Source organism: Hemitrygon akajei, chromosome 22 (genome assembly GCF_048418815.1).
Source record: "Hemitrygon akajei chromosome 22, sHemAka1.3, whole genome shotgun sequence".
In the NCBI taxonomy this organism is placed as follows: Eukaryota; Metazoa; Chordata; class Chondrichthyes; order Myliobatiformes; family Dasyatidae; genus Hemitrygon; species Hemitrygon akajei.
Window position 1 is genome coordinate 28,230,680 of NC_133145.1, and position 17,080 is coordinate 28,247,759.

General features: G+C 41.4%; 1 protein-coding gene across 2 annotated transcripts in view; it reads right to left on the reverse strand.

Moving 5' to 3' along the window:
• Positions 1–17,080, reverse strand: part of wdr45b (WD repeat domain 45B) — a 39,244-nt gene that overhangs the window by 13,652 nt on the left and 8,512 nt on the right. The window contains exons 2-5 of one of the 2 annotated variants that reach the window (XM_073025885.1): positions 14,760–14,855; positions 13,859–13,960; positions 12,181–12,268; positions 293–387 (exon numbers count right to left, since the gene is read on the reverse strand). In XM_073025885.1, coding sequence (XP_072881986.1) covers positions 293–387; positions 12,181–12,268; positions 13,859–13,960; positions 14,760–14,855 — 381 coding nt within the window. The remainder of the gene's footprint in view (positions 1–292; positions 388–12,180; positions 12,269–13,858; positions 13,961–14,759; positions 14,856–17,080) is intronic. The other variant, XM_073025888.1, reaches the window with a different exon arrangement.

Consider the following 17,080-nt stretch of genomic DNA (forward strand, 5'->3'; position numbering starts at 1 on the left):
TCCCATTCATAGATGCTGCCTGACCTGCTGAGCTCCTCCAGCTCATTGTGTGTATTGTTCCAATTTCCAGCATCTGCAGTACCTATTGTGTCTATCATAACTCAGCTATGGTGTTAATGGAATATGAAGGGCAGAACACAATTGCAGATGTAATCTCATCAAGGCATTTTCCAAATTACACCAATTGCAGACAAAATGTTTTACGCATGCAAAAATAAACACAGAATTGTCTGCTGACAGAATCTAGTGAAGGTCCGATACTGGCCATACACTCTGAAAAATACCAACTAACCTTTTGGATTGTAGCAAGTTTCAAAGACATGTAGTTGATGAGGATTGTGAGTGAATGTGAAGACCTTAATCATGGAATCCAGAACCACTACAATCCTGTAACAAAAAAAAAGACAAGTTATGGCGGGAGTAAGGTGAGGGGTGTAATAAATCCAAGTCCAAGCCTTTCTGAAAGCTCAGGTGGATGATGTCCATCAGATTGGTCTCATCATTCCAAAGCTTATACAAACATGCAAGGTACAACTCTTTCTGAAAGATGTTAAGAACCTCCAAAGGCCCTTTTGTTATGTTTATTTTGACCTTTACAGGCTGCTGTCAAACTTCTCTGTGTGTTACACACTGAACATTATGTGAGGGGGCATTCTGGGTAGATGATTTACAAGCAAAATAAACAGCTTCACATTTGTTCCTCACCTCTGTCTCTCATGTGTGCTATTCACAGCCACCTGGCTTCCCAGAACCACAAATATAACAACTGGCGACGAGGTGACAAGCCCCCTTTGTTCCCTTTGGTAAGAAAAGCCTGTGTGAAACACTGGCAGTGTATCGCCGGGTCAGCAAAAAAAAAACAGATGCAGGAAGCGTGCTGAGTGAAGAATCCCAGGAGTGAGAGGGGCGAGAGTAAAAAGACCCTGATGGGAGTTGTATACAGTAGTAAGGATGTCCCCTACAAATTACAACAGGAGATAGAAAATGTAGCCAAAAGAGCAATGTTACAGTAGTCATGGGGGACTTCAATATGCAGGTAGATTGAGAAAATCAGGTTGGTGCTGGCTTCCAGGAGGGGGAGTTTCTAGAGTGCCTATGAGATGGCTTTTTAGTGCAGCTTGTGGTTGAGCCCACTAGGGGGAATCAGCTATTCTAGACTGGGTGTTGTGCAACAAACTGGAATTGATTAGAGAGCTTAAAGTAAAAGAACCCTTAAACCATGTGATCAGAATATGATGAAATTCACCCTGAAATTTAAGGAGGAGAAGCTAAAGTCAGACGTATTAGCATTACAATGGAGTAAAGGGAATTACAGAGGCATGATGGTCAGAACTAATTTGAAACGAACATGAGAAGTGTTGATAGCAGAGCAACACCTGAAGCAATTCAGATATATACAATCCCAAAGAGGAAGAAGTATTCTAAAGGCAAGATGACACAACCATGACTAACAAGTCAAAGCCAACATAAAACCCAAAGAGAGAGTATATAATAGGGCAAAAATTAGTGGGAAGTTAGAGAATTGGGGAAGTTTTTTTAAAAAAAACAAAAGACAACTAAAAAAGGTAATCATGGAATATGAAACTAAGCTAGTCAATAATACCATAGAGGATACTAAAAGTTTCTTCAGATACACAGTGTAAAAGAGGCGAGAGTGGATATCAGACCACTGGAAAACAATGCTGGAGGGGCAGTAATGGGGGACAACAAAATGGTGGACAAACAGAATATTTTGCATCAGTCTTCACTGTGGAAGACTAGCACTAGGGTGGAAGTTCCAAGTGTCAGGGGTCATGAAGTATGTGAAGTTACCATTACTAGAGAGGTGGTTTTGGGAAACTGAAAGGTCTGAAGGTAGATAAGTCACCTGGACCAGATGGTGTACACCCCTGGGTTCTGAAAGAGGTGGCCGACAGCATTGTGGGCTGAAGGGCCTGTATTGTGTTGTAGGTTTTCTCTGCTCCTATGTTTCTAAGAATCACGAGATTCTGGAATGGTTCCGGAAGACTTAAGGCAATCGCAAAATTGCCTTAGGAAAATCGGCAAAGACAAAAAAATTGAGGCACAAATGGACTTGGGAGTACTTGTGCAGGATTCCCTAAAGATTAATTCACAGGTTGAGTCTGTGCTGAGCAAGGTAAATGCAATGTTAGCATTCATTTCAGGAGAACTAGAATAAAAGCAAGGATATAATGTTTAGAGTTTATAAAGCACTGGTAAGGCCTCATTTAGAGTATTGTGAGCAGTTTTAGGCCTCTTATTTTTGAATGTTCAGGTATAGGCGGCTTCCATTTGGCACCAACTCGGCTCCCACGCATTTTTAGCAAGTAATGGATTAAATCCCGAGCGGGTTGACTTTGTGCAACACTATTTGGATGACTTGCACATCACTGGGGAAATGAGCGTGAGCACCTGCAAAACCTGGATACTACACCACAAGGAGTATGGGCTAAGCATCTGGAAGAACAAGTGTGAGTTCTTTCCACCTTCAACTGAATATTTGAGCCACATGATCAACAACGGAGCTTCACAAGGCACCAAAGACAAAGGCAATCATGGAGGCTCCATCTCCACGGAATGTAAGCCAATTAAGATCTTTCTTAGGACTATGAAGATACTATGCAAAGTTTGCTCCTAACCTAGCTAATATGCTGAAATAACTTCATGAGCGTTTAAACAAATCAACACACTGGCAGTGAACAGATAGCTATAAAAAGGCTTTTTTTTAAAAAAAGGGCAGAACAGCTTTGTCACAATCTGAAGCACACTCATACTGTCATTGCCCATAGAGTTGGCCTACGATGGATCACCCTACGGTGTGGGGGCAGTTATCTCACAAGTGAAGAGAGTCCAATCACTTTTGCATCAAGGACATTCAGCAAGGCAGAAAGCCACTATGCCCAGATTGAGTGGAAATCACTCAGTAGCTTGACACTTCTATTTAATATCAGAGACATGCATACAATATAGATCCAAAATTCTTTTTCTTCGCAGACATCCACGAAAACAGAAGAGTGTCCCAAAGAATGAATGACCGTTGAAATGTTAGAACTCCAAAGCCCCCCCTAACTCCCCCCCAAACACAAGCAGAAAAGCAACAAACCTCTCCCACCACCTTCCACAAAAAAGCATCACCCCCTCCAGCAAATAAGCAAGCAATAGCAAAGCCCACAATAAAGACCATGATCTGTAGCACAACAAATCCTAATCGTTCATCCAACAACCACTATGCCACAGGCTCTCTCCCTCTAATAAAAGGGAAAAGTGGTGCCCCCTTTCACAGCAAGGGGGGAGACATAAAACAACTCGCTGATTTACAGTGTTAAGACTCACAATTATCTTTGGAATTAAGAAATTCCATCAATTCCTCTTTGCTCGACAATTTACACTACTGACAGATTACCAAGCTCGATGGAAGCTCACAGTCCAAGCAGGATGTTTACTATGGGGCTACTGTGTCATTCCTCTACCATTTAGAAAGCACGTGCTTGACAAGCTACATGCATACACTGTAGCACAGTGCACATGAAAAATATCACACATAGCTACATCTGGTGGCCAGGACTGCATGAAGAAAATGTCAAAGCATGCCCATTGTCAGCAAGTTAGAGATATTCCTCGACTTGCTCCTTTGCATCCATGGGAATGGCCTGAAGAACCATGATAGATTTTGCAGTGATTTTTTTAAAATCACTAATTTTTATTGCCACACCAACAAATTACATTCGATACAACCAGTTGCCCATTACATTTTGACTGTTTAATCCAGCCAACCCCGAACCCCCATCCCCCCTCCCCCCCACCCAACTGAATAGTAGTGCATACACAGACAGAGCATTCCTATTTTAACAGAAGATCTTTTAAGTTAGATATCAAATTTGTCCATATGAAGATTGTGGTTGGTCGTGCATCATTTACTCTCGCTGATAATTCCAGGTAAGAAATGTCCAAAAAGCTCCGAAGCCAGTGAGTACTTGAAATATCATGAGGAGGTTTCCGACGCTGGACTACAATCTTCTTAGCTGCAGTCAGGCCTGCCAGCCAGATTTTGTGTGTATTTTTCCATAAGAGAAAGGTGGGAATCATCATTTAGATGATGTACAGTGGGGTCCATTGGTAATTGTACCCCCATTAGTTCTGTAAGAGTACTGATAATCTTCCCCCACAAACCAAAAACCCCTGGACATTCCCATACAACATGTATAAAAGAGCCAATGGTTCCGTGGAGGCAAAATGAGCAATATGGGTAAGGAACCAGTCCCATTTGATGTCTAATTCTCGGTGTTAGATATGCTCTATGACAAAATTTCAAATGTATGTACTGGTGATTTGGGTTTTTTGAAGCACCTGCAGCATTATCCCAAATCGCATCCCAGTCTGAGTCTTGTCTCAATTCAGATATGTCCCTATCCCAGGCTTTCATTCCTGATGTGGGCATATATTTCTGGGAGTTTAATTTATCATAGATATATGACACTAACTATCTTGGAGCACTCTGTATCCAACTAAAAATGGGATGGTCCTTTAAATCTGACCCCCAGGGAACCCTGTAGACTTTACAAGCTAATCTTACTCTAAAGTAGAAGAGAGTGTTTATCAATATTATATCGAGATACCAGTTCTTGAAAGCAAAGGATTGTACTTGCCCCTAATATCTTTTACAGTAGTAATACCTCTATCCTCCCAAGTTCTGGTAGTGAATGGTCCCCCCCACCCCCCACAGATAGGAAATGATTATTGTTCCATAATGGAGATGATTTGTACCATATGCTTTTGAATTTTAGGAATTTTTCTGCTGCTCTAAACACTTGTAGCATTTGGGTTAAAATTGGACTGTAATACAAATCACATTTTTTGGTAGACATACCTATAAGGAGAAAGTCTTTCAACCTTATTGGTGCTATTAGCTCTTGTTCTATATTTTTCCATGATGAGACTTTATCCTCCTCCATCCAATAGCTAAGACTTTTTAATACAAATGCCCAGTGATGCAGTTTAAAATTTGGACATGCCAATCCCCCATCCAACTTTTTGCATTGTAGAGCTAACCACTTTATATTGGGTCGTTTGCCATTCCAAACATAGCAACAAAGTAAGGAGTCCACCTTTTGCCAATATCCTGCTGGAGGCGCAAGTGGGATTATTAAGCTGATAAAATTAATGCGGGGTAAGGTGTTCATTTTAATGACTGATATACGGGCTGGGACTGATGCTGACAGGTGTCTCCATCTATTAATATCTTCTTCTATTCTTTTCAAAATAAAAGAGTAATTTGTTTTAGCCACAGACAATAGGGAAGTATTAACTTTAATACCCAAGTAGAGGACCTCATTTGTAACCTTAATCTGGGGAGGGAGAGACACCTTACTTTTATCTGTATTAATCAGCATCAGTGCTGATTTTGACAGATTAACATTGTATCCTGAAAGAAATCCAAATTGCTTCAGTGTTTTTAAAACATGGGGGAGAGTTTGTTGAACATTTGCCATTTAAACTAATGTGTCATCTGCGTAAAGTGGTATCGAATGTGACATTGTACCTATTGTAATAGGGGAGATCTCAGGAGAGTTTCTAATTAAATGTGCAAGTTCAATAGAAATAGTAAAAATTAAAGGAGACAGAGTGTCCTCTTGTTGTGTGCTCCGTCCTATGTCAAATAACTCTGAGAAACCTCCTCCCACACATACCCAGGCTGAAGGATTAGACAGAAGTATATTCTTGATCATGGTGAACGCACACAGCAAATGGCCTGAGGTTGCCATCATGAACAACACTGCATCTGAAAAATACATTAAGGAGCTACATTCCATCCTTAGCCATTTTGGGCTTCCTCAACAGCTTGTAAGTGACAATGGCCCACAACTCCTGCCTGAAGAGTTCAAGGGATTTATGGAAGCAAACAGGATTTCACCACATCATCCAACCACAAATGGCCTTGCTGAATGATTCAAACAATGTAATAAGCCTTAACCAGCATCTTAGCACTTTCTTGGTGACATACCACAACACAGCTCATGCCACCACCAAAATGGCTCCATCCACTGCACTAATGAAAAGACAGCTATGCACCCGGCTTTACACACAAATGCTGGAGGAACTCAGCAGGCTAGGCAGCATCTATGGAAAAAGAGTAAACAATCGATGTTTCGGGCTAAGACCCTTTGTCAGAATCTGGCTTGACCTGCTTAGACACCCCCCCAAACACAAACTATATTGTGCGAAATTAACAGAAAAGCCAAGCAGAGAGACATGCCAAAGTGAAGTAAAGAAGTTTCACAGCAGGGGAGAGAATACTTGCCCAGAACTACATCTCTGAAACAAAGTGGATACCTGTGACAGTGGTGGCACAAACTGGTCTTATGTCATATGCAGCAGAAAGTAGTAACAACACCTGGAGAAGGCATTTTGATCAGCTGTCACCCACTTCTGAGAAAACCAACACAAACTGACCAATTCTGATACAGTTGTAGAAATGGGACAGGATTCTGAGATGACCGCAGAAGCTCCATTAAGATCAATTGAGAGAGCCAGTGCTTCCCCTATCATCTGTGCTTTCTGTGATGCCCCTACTGACAATGCAGTACCCAAGCCAAGATCTATACTGTACATACACCAAGAGATAAGATGACTTTGGCGTCGTCCCCAGATCGTCAGTGCCCTCACAGGAACAGGCGGCTTCCAGACAGATTGAATCTCTAGTTTAGTGACTAACCCTCAGCACATGGGGCAGAATAATCCCCAGGGTTATGTCTGGCAATAGAGGCAGTCTACCCTCTTTCTCTAGTTTAGAAAATAAAATGCATTTAGTTGTTAGTTGAATTTGATGATCATTGAATGTTAAAAATTCAGCAGCTGGTCTGTGTATGGGAAGAGGGAGAAACCTTTATGAGGGGGAAGGGATATGTTATGTATTCATGTACATTTTGACCCTAGTTGCTATCAAGCTTCCTTGTGTGTTATGTACTGAACGTAATGTGAGAGGGCATTCTGGATAGATGATTTACGGTAAAATAAACAGCAGCATGTTTGTTCCTCACCTCTCCATCTCTCGTGTGTGCTACTCATAGCCACCTTCCTTCCCAGTAGCAGAAACATAACACTTTCCCTTTCCCAGTGTTCACAAAAGCCGCAGAAACATAGAATTTTATATAACAGAAGGGAGCTGTTCAATCTATTCCTTTACCAGATTATAAAGAGTTACTCGACCCAATCCCATCTTCCAACATTAGGTATTGTGCTGCAGGTCACTGCTTCACAGATCTCTGGCTGAAAAGATTTTCATCTCCTTTCTAATCATCTTACCCATTAGATTTGATACATGTCAAGTTGCTTTTGCCACTCTGCTGAGGGAAATGAGTTCCTCCTGCTTCAATCTATTTAAGGACCTCACAAATTTATACACCAATCCTTTGGCTCCACTCTTCTATCCAGGAAGGAGTGAAAAATAACACAAAATGCTGGAGGAACTCAGCAGGTCAGGAAGCATCTATGGAGAAGAATGAACAGTTGATGCTTCAGGCTGAGACCCTTCATCAGGCTTGGCAAGGAAGGGAAAAGCGGCCAGATGAGGGAGGTAAGGGTAGAGTACAAGCTGATAGGTGAAGCCAGGTGAGGGGGAAGGTGGGGGAAGGAAGTAAGAAACTGGGAATTGTTAGGTGGAAGAAGCAAAAGGCTAAAGAAGGAATCTTATAGGAAAAGATAGCAGACCAGAAAGGGAAGAAATAGAGGAACCTGGGGAAGGTGATGGGCAGGTGAGAAGGGTGAAAGGAGAACCAGAATGTGGAATGAGGGGTGGAGAGAGAAATCACCATAAGTTAGAGAAATGGATGTGCATGCTGTTGGGTTGGAGGCCTCCCGGACAGAATGCGAGGTGCCGTCCCCCTCAACCCGAGTGGCCTCACTGTGGCAGCAGAGGAGGTCATGGACTGACATGCTGGAATGGGAACAAGAATTAGAATTCAAATGGATGGCTACCGGGAATTCCCACCTATTGTGGTGGACAGAATGGAGGTGTTCAACAAAGTGGTCCCCCAATCCATGTTTAGTCTCACCAATGAAGAAGAGGCTGCATCGGAAACACAGGATATAGTAGATGACCCTGACAGTACTCCAAGTGAAGAGCTCCCTGGAAGGACTGTTTAGGGCCCTGAATGGTGATGAGGGAGGAGGAGAAGGGGTATTTGTAGCACCCATCCCACTTGTAGGGACAAGAACCGGGAGCAAGATCAGTGGGGAGGGATGAATAGACAAGGGAGTAACGGAAAGAGCAATCCCTGTGTAAAACAGTGTTTACTAGTAGGATCCTGCTGAAGATGGCGGAGGTTGTGAAGAATGATGTGCTGGATGCGAAGGCTTGTGGCAATGGTAAGGGGAACTCTATTCCTGCTTCAGCAATGGGGAGAAGAGCTAAGGGCAGGTCTAGGAAATGAAGGTGATGCAGGTGAGGGCAGCATCAAAGGCAGAGGAAGAGAGACCCCATTCTCTGAAGGAAGATGACATCTCATATGTTCTGGAATGTCAAGTCTCATCCTGAGAACAGACAGAGAAACTGAGAAAAGGGAATAACATTTTTACAAGTGAAAGGGTGGGAAGAGGTATCATCAAGATAGCTGTGAGAGTTAGAAGGTTTTAAACAGTCTGTCCCCAGAGATGAAGACAGAAATTGAGAAAGGGGAGAGATGAAACAGATGGATGAAGTGAATTTGATGGCAGGGTGGAAATTGGAGGTAAAGTTGATGAGATTCACACACTCAGCATGGGTGCAAGGAGCAGCACCAATGTAGTCATCAGTGCAGCTCAAAGTCTTGGAGAGCATTTTCAGTGAAGGCTTGGGGCGTGGACTGTTCCACATAGCCAATGTACAGGCAGGCATAGCTGCAGCCCATGTGGGTGCTCATTGCTACACCTTGGGTTTGGAGAAAGTGGGAGGTAAAAAATAAATTGTTGAATATGAGGACCAGTTTGCCAAGTGGTCGTGAAGAACTGGTTAGCTCCCTTGTCCTAATGTGTAATGGATGTAGGTGGGAAGGGGCAGAACGATGGGAGATAAAATAGACTCAAGGTATATGGACACAAGTTCAATAGAACAGGAGCAGGTAGAAACAATGGGGCTACCAGGACAGATTTGTGGATTTTGGGTAGGAGGCAGAAACAAGCAGTGTGGGGCAAGGGAACTATGATGTTGGTGGCAGTGGATGGTTCTCTGGAGTTGATAAGGTTGATGATGGTGCAGGAGACAAGAGCCTGATGGTCCTTAATGAGGTCCTTTTCATGGGGTAGGTAAGAGAAGGAGTCGGAGAATTGCCAGACTGGCCTCATGTTAGTCTACTAAACTACCACAGCCCCCATGACTGATGTGAGATTGTGATTCCTGTCGAGAGAGTAGAGGGCAGTGTATTCAGAGAGCAGAAGGTTTGAATAGGAGAGAGGACTCCTGAATTCGAGACTGTTGATGTCTTGTCAGCAATTAAGGGATGCAAAGATTCAGAGCCGGCTATTCAAGACAAGGTTAAAGAGGGGAGAAGGAGTTAACAGTACAGCACGGGGTGAAGAATCCTTGCCAAAGAAGTAGGCTTGGAGATGGAGGTGACTGAAGGAGAGCTTGACATTGTGGCAGGTGTGGAACTCATTGAGTGCAGGGGGACAAAGATAAAGGCTTTGCTGGCATATCAGTCTGTGTTGGCCTCTTCCGCAGCCATGGTGCAGTCACTCTCGGTTTGGGGAGGCGGGGGGTGAGAAAGGTACAGAGCATCATACTCTGCCTGAGTAACTTCCAATCTAACAGCATGAACATCAATTCCTCCATCTTCTGGTAATTTCCCCCACCCACCTTTTCTGTTTTTCCATTCCACGTTCTGGCACGCCTCTTAACCCTTTTCCCATCATCTGCCTCTCACTGATGTCCCTCCTCCTTTCCATTCTCCCATGTTTCACTCACCACTCTTATCAGATTCATTCTTCTTCAGCTATTTGCCTTTTCCACCTATCACATCCCAGCTTCTCAGTTCCTGCTCGCTCTCCCCCCCAACACCCACCTTCCCCCTCACCTGGCTTCACCCATGAACTGCCAGCTTGTATTATTTCCCCCTCTCCCACTTTCTTATTCTGGTCTCTTCCCCCCTTCCCTTCCAGTCCACATGAAGAATCTCACTGCAAAACAATTCCTCCTCCCAATATACGTTGCCTGACCAGCTCAGACCCTCCAACATTTTGAGTGTGTTACTCTAGATTTCAGCATCTACAGAACCTCAGGTTTATGACTTGCTGAGCCTCCAGATTCCTGCATTGTTTCTGTAAACACTAGTGTCCATCTTTTATTTTTTAAAAGAGCACAAGTGGGCCATTTGGCCCATTGAGTCTGCTCCTGTCATTTTACCATGGTTGATTTATTTTCTCTCAACCCCATTCTTCTGCCTTCTCCCTGTAAACTTTTACATTTAAACATTTCAAAGACCTTCCACTGATGAATTTTAGAATCTACTATCTAGCTGAGAAAAAGTAGTGTTATTACTTATAAGCAGAGGAAATTTTTTCCAGCGTTTACAGGGCACGTGGCCCTTTTTCAGGATCCGAAACTAATTGCAAACTAATGTACTTTCCTTCCATCCAAGTTAGCAATGCTACATATTTTAAAGAACTCAATTCCTCACACTTGATCTCCCATCAAAGTAAACCTTGAACGATGTGCCTCGCAATTTAACATGGTAGTTCCATAATATTTTGTAGTTTTACCAAACAGGGGGCACCTCACAGCTGTGGCATGAGTATATTCCACAGATATATTAGCTGACATGCAAGTTAATTATGTTATAATCTAAATATTAGTTTGACCAGTGGCCATTTTAATTCTGATTCCCATCCCCTTCCAATATGTAATTTACATTTACATCATTTATTATACTGTAAATTGCCCTTTATTGTGCCTATCATCTTGTTTATTATTTTTTTTTTAATTCATGTGGTTCGTGTCATGTAAATTATTGGAAATTTATGTTGACATTGACTGCTTGCATTGACAAGCAATTAAAACCTTCAACGTTCTAAAAAAAATGCAGATTTTCTTATATCATTCTTTAGATGATGTCTTGTTTATTAATTATTGTATTGTCTTGCACTGTTTTGTGCACTTTGTGTAGCCCCATGAAGGTCTGAAGTCTAATGTAGTTTTGTGTTGTTTCATGGTTCTGGAAGAATGTTGTTTCATTTTTACTGTGTACTGTACCAGCAGTTATGGTTGAAATGACAATAAAAGCAATTTGACTTGACTTGATATGTCGGTCCAAGGCCTCCTCGTGCCAAGATGAGGCCACCCTCAGGGTGGAGGAGCAACAGCTTACATTCCATCTGTGTAGCCTCTGACCTGATGGCATGAGTATAGATTTCTCCTCCTGGTAAACAAATTCAACCCCCCCCCCCCCCACCTTTCTATTCCCAACTCTGAGATTTTACTTCTTCTCCCTTGCCTATTACTTCACCCTCCCCTTTCCCTTTCTCCTATGATCCATTCTCCTCTCCCATCAGATTCTTTCTTCTCCTTGACCTTTCTCACCCACCAGGCATCACCTATCACCTACTAGCTAGTTTCTTTTGCTTCCTCCCTTTTTTTTTATTCTGGCATCCTCCCCCTTCCTTCTCAGTTCTGAAGTGTCTCTGCCCAAAATATCGACTTTTTTTATTCTTTTACTGCCCGACTTGCTGAGTTCCTCCAACATTTTGTGTGCGTTAGTTTGAATCTGTATTACATTGACTTCTAGTGGAACTACACAATCTGACACTCATAGATGGAATGCTTATTATAACCATAGATGTTAAACGTGGAAAAGTCTACAAAGTTTACGATTAAGAAATTTACAGAAAGGTTACGAAATTCATTGCACTTTCCCCCTCACCCAGTGATTTGTGCATCTTCAGATTCTTTTCAATCTTATTTATTCAAAAAGAACTGCACTTTCACTAAAAATGCATATTTGCCTTTAAATTTAGAATTTCGTAACCTTTCTGTAAATTTCTTAATCGTAATCTGTTAGTTATCAAATCAACTAAACTAAATAGTAGCTGTAAATAGAGCATTGTTTTCTTGAGAATTCAATTAAACAAGAATTTTAGGTTTGCAATGCATAATGAAATATGAAAGCAAGTTAATACACTAAATTCCAAGGGCAATTAAACTCCAACACATACCTGTCTCTCCGTAGTTTAACAGCTTTGACCTCTGTAGAAAATTCAATTTCAATAACCGTTTTCTTCTTCAAATCATCCCATATCATCACTGCAAAATACCACACCAATTCATCATTCTCTCTCAATATGAGAAACTATGCAAAATGTATTCAATAAAACTGTAACCTTCGCCGACACCTTTGTATAAGTGGCACAATATTCCACACTGGGACTGATAATCTGACATAAACATTAACAGAAAGGATTTTGAAAAAGGCAAATTTTCTTTGGAAAAAACTACACAAGTTCATTCTATGACCTCTTAGCAGAGTATGTTTAAGGAAAAATGCACTGCCCAATGAATAACCAAGTACAAATGATAATTATAGACATTATTATAGGCTAAAGGGCCCAAGCTGTGCTGTATCATTCTATGTTCTTAACTAAACAGAAGCAAAACCACTACTGTTAAAAAGCATTGAGCAGTGCAAAAGGTTAGAGGCAGCTAAACTTTCTAGTGAAAATTTAACTAGTTTGAAGTGAAGCAAGGGAAGATTGTAAGATCAACATAAATAAAAGCTATCCTGGATTGGGTGTTATGCAATGAACCAGAGTTGATTAGAGCGCTCAAGGAAAAAGAGCCCTTAGAGGTAAGTGATCATAATGTAATCAAATTCACCTCAATTTTGGGAAGAAGCTGAAGTCAGATGTATTAGTATTACAGTGGAGTAAAGGGAATTACAGAGGCATGAGAGAGCAGTTTGCCAGAATTGATTGGAAAAGAACACTGGCAGGGATGATGGCAAAGCAGCAATGGCTGGAACTTCTGGAATCAAGTCTGAAGGCAAAGGAGAAATACATCCCCAAAGAGGAAGAAATATTCTAAAGGCAAGATGGTACACCATGGCGAACAAGAGAAGTCGCAGTCTAATTTGCAGACTTGGGCTGTCTTGCTTGCCTCTCTCTTTCCAGGTAATCCCAGACAGCCTTGATGTTGAGATCAGGGCTTGGTGGAGGCCATATCACCGGAAACCATACAAAAAAAAATCTCAGCTGCCCAAGACTTTTGCACAGCACTGTATATTAGCAATATTCAGTAATTACAATCTTGACAGTCTCACTAAATGTGAATAAACCAGTTATTCAACTGAACACTTCAAAGATCAGCTCTAACTGGGAATAGTGAGCTATTTAATTATAACAAGGAGCGGCCATTCTGACTATAAATGTGCCAGACTCCAGCAGAGCAATCCCACCAATCCCATTTCCCCACTCCATACTTCTTTGTGGTTTATTATTGTTTTTGCTTCCAAACTCCCCATAGGATTCTTTTCAATATGCATTCACAATGGTTATTTACTTCTGGGATGTGGGAGGACAACAGATCGCCCAACAGAGCCCCCCCATGCTCAAGAATGGACCACAAACCACTAGAGCTATGTCACCCACAGCGATAGGGTTTAATGCAAACAGTAACTTTACAGTGCCTGTTTCTCCAATTAATGACTTGCTGAAGCTGGATTCTAAACTTAGGTTTGCCAGTTCTGCACCATACTACACCATTGTTCTCACCAAATTAATGACGTGGATGAGGTCACAAACCAGCTTTCCAAGGCTTTCAGTTAACACAAGGTCTTTTGACAAATAATGATTGACTGCTTTGAGGACTAAAATCCAATTTTCACTAAGCACACTATACCTTTATTGGGAGGATACTTGGGCTTCTTACCACCTCCAACCAAAGCTAAATAATTACATCGAAAAAGCATTTCGACATGACCAACTCCTCCTTCCATAAATTCTGCAAAAGAAAATGTCACAATTGCCTGAATGTAGACTGGTGCAATCAACATTACAAAAATACTCAAATGAGTACAGTGCAATCAAAAAATGTTGGACCTTACCAACTAATTATGCTGTGACAACACAATACATCATACATGTATGAAAAATTAATTTGGAAAATACTTACACTCAACTATGAACAAACAGAACATGCAGTCAAACTGTACTTGCAACAAATTCCACAGGAAATATCAAACGAAAGTACTTGCATTGTCACCATTAGTCATAAAATTTGAAATGGCCAAAAGGTTTTCATTGGCAAGCAGTCAGCATTAGATATTAGGAATACCATGTTTCCCTACAAACTGTCTTGTAAATATTTTATTGTTGTTAATATTAATATTTATCCAACAGATGGCACTAACAATGAAACGATACAGTTTTGCTTTGCAGGTCAACAAGCAACAAATCCATTGTGGTGATATGTACACAACAGCTGAACACCACCTGAAAAACTGAAAATAAGACAATGGCAGAGCAAAAAGCACTCTTTGTTGCTATCATTGCCATTATTTTCAGCCATGGCTGCTGTTGAAAAGTTTGTTAAATGGTCTGAACATTAGGTTCCACTGTCATTCCAAACTAAAATGCTTTTAACATCATGATCAACCTAGCTTTAAAACTTGAACTACCCACTTATGTTTTAGATAGCAGAGATAGGATTTCTAAGTCACCCACTTGCAAGTAAAAAAAATTCAGCACTTAATTTTTCAATTATTCTGATTAAAGCAAAAGTGATCACAAATCTGCATTACCTGACGAGCGATACGCCTCACCTTGTTTTTCCTTCTCCTTTAACGGATCAGTGTTATAGACTCGGAATCCATTTTCCATTCCACATGCAAAACAACCTGTGATTGGGAAAGAACAATGAAGACTTTCACAATTTCATCTTGGTGATGAGGCACATCTTTTTTTAAAAAAGATTAGAATTACACTGATGACACTGCAACTCAAGAAAACATGGGAACTTCATTTATTCATGAAATAATATGTTGTAACTCAGTCTTTTAACAGCACCACTGAGAAACCTTCTCAATTTCATAAGTTATAGAAGAAATTGAATAATTTGTTTAAAAATGCTAAAATTCTTAAAAGTATAACACATTGTACAAGTGATGCACATGTCTTCCAACAAACTTTAATTTATAGGTTAACTGGCCAAGGTGTATGTCGGTGGCAGATGGGGAGTGATGTAAAGCTGAGGAAAGGGATTACAACATTAGTGTGTTTGATGGTTGCCGAAGAGAAAATGAGTCAATTGACCTGGATCAGATGGATGATTAAGACTCTGCACAATAGTTGAAAAATGTTGCTAGTGAAAATAGATTTGGCACGGTATAGTGGTTAGTAAGCACAACACTTTGCAGTGCCAGTGACCAGAATTAAATTCCCACTGCTGCCTGTAAAGAGCTTGTACGTTCTCCCAGTGACCATGTGGGTTTCCTTCAGGTGCTCTGGTTTCCTCCCACATTGGTAGGTTAAATGGTCATTGTAGTTGTCAAGCCAGGTCAAATCAAGTCACTTTTTATTGTCATTTCGACCATAACTGCTGGAACAGTACACAGTAAAAATGAAAGCGTTTCTTTCAGGATCATGGTGCTACATGAAACAATGCAAAAGCTACACTGAACTACATAAAATAGTGGTCGCCAACCAGTTGATCACGATCAACCGGTCGATGTTTGAGACTTTCCCGGTAGATCCCAGAAAAAAAATGAAAAATGCGCACTGAGCAGAAAAGACCGGAAGTAAAACCCTGCAACCCGGAAACAACCTCTCCCCACCGACAGCTCTCCACAGCGGGAGCACTGATACATCACCATTATCCTAATCGGCATCAACCTATCTTTAATGCTCACATTGCAACACTTCTCCCCCTTGAAATTCCAACATTCCCCAAATGTAAAAGAACTGGGAAACAAAAAACAGTGGTGTCATTAGCTTGCGTACCCATGAAACTTATACTAGTGTCTCAGTAACAGTTCACCAATACAAAACACCTGAAAAATGTGGCAGGTTCAACATTCAGTCTAACAAAGGAAACTGCCCATTCAAATATTCATTCTGTCAGGAGGTTTGTGAGGGTGCTATGCTGCAACAGAAAAAAATGATTAAATCTAAGTACAGGAGCTGTCATACTGACAGACACCTCACAGACTGTCTGTCAGTAGCTATGAGCCAAATTTCAGTGAATTAGCAGAAAGTATTCAGCCCCCGTCATCACACTGAGTGCAACAGTCAATTTTTATTCATTTATTTTTCGTGTTGAAATAAAATTAAATAATGAAACATAGAATTAAAGGTGTTGTAATGTGAGCATTATAAAAACAAGTAATACCAATTAAGATAATGGTAACATAGCAACACTCTTGCTATGGAAAGCCACCTCAAAGAGAGACTGTTTCCGGGGCTGTGAGGCTCCACTTATGGTCCTTTCTGCCCGGTATGCTGCCTGTGTCTAATCAATTTAGTAGGTCGATCTTGCCTTTCACTAAGGCCGAGGTAGGGGATCTTGGGCTTAAAAAGGTTGGCGACCAGTAACGTAAAACAACACAAAAACTACACTAGACTACAGACCTACCCATAAATGCACAAAGTGCACAAAACAGTGCAGGCATTACTAAAAATAATAGAGAATAGGCACAGTCGAGAGCAGTAAGTTGGTGTCAGTCCAGACTCTGGGTATTGAGGAGTCTGACGGCTTGGGGGAAGAAAGTGTTACATAGTCTGGTCGTGAAAGCCCAAATACTTCAGTGCCTTTTCCCAGATGGCAGGAGGAGAAGAGTTTGTATGAGGGGTGCATGGGGTCCTTCACAACGCTGTTTGCTTTGCGGTTGCAGCATGTGGTGTAAATGTCTGTGATGGCGGGAAGAGAGACCCCCGATGATCTTCTCAGCTGACCTCACTATCCACTGCATGGCCTTGCGATCCGAAATGGTGCAATTTCCGAACCAGGCAGTGATGCAGCTGCTCAGGATGCTCTCAATACAACATCTGTAGAATCCCATGATTAGCTAGGATTAAATTGGGGGATTGCTGGGAGAAGGGCCTACTCCACACTGTATGTCTATAT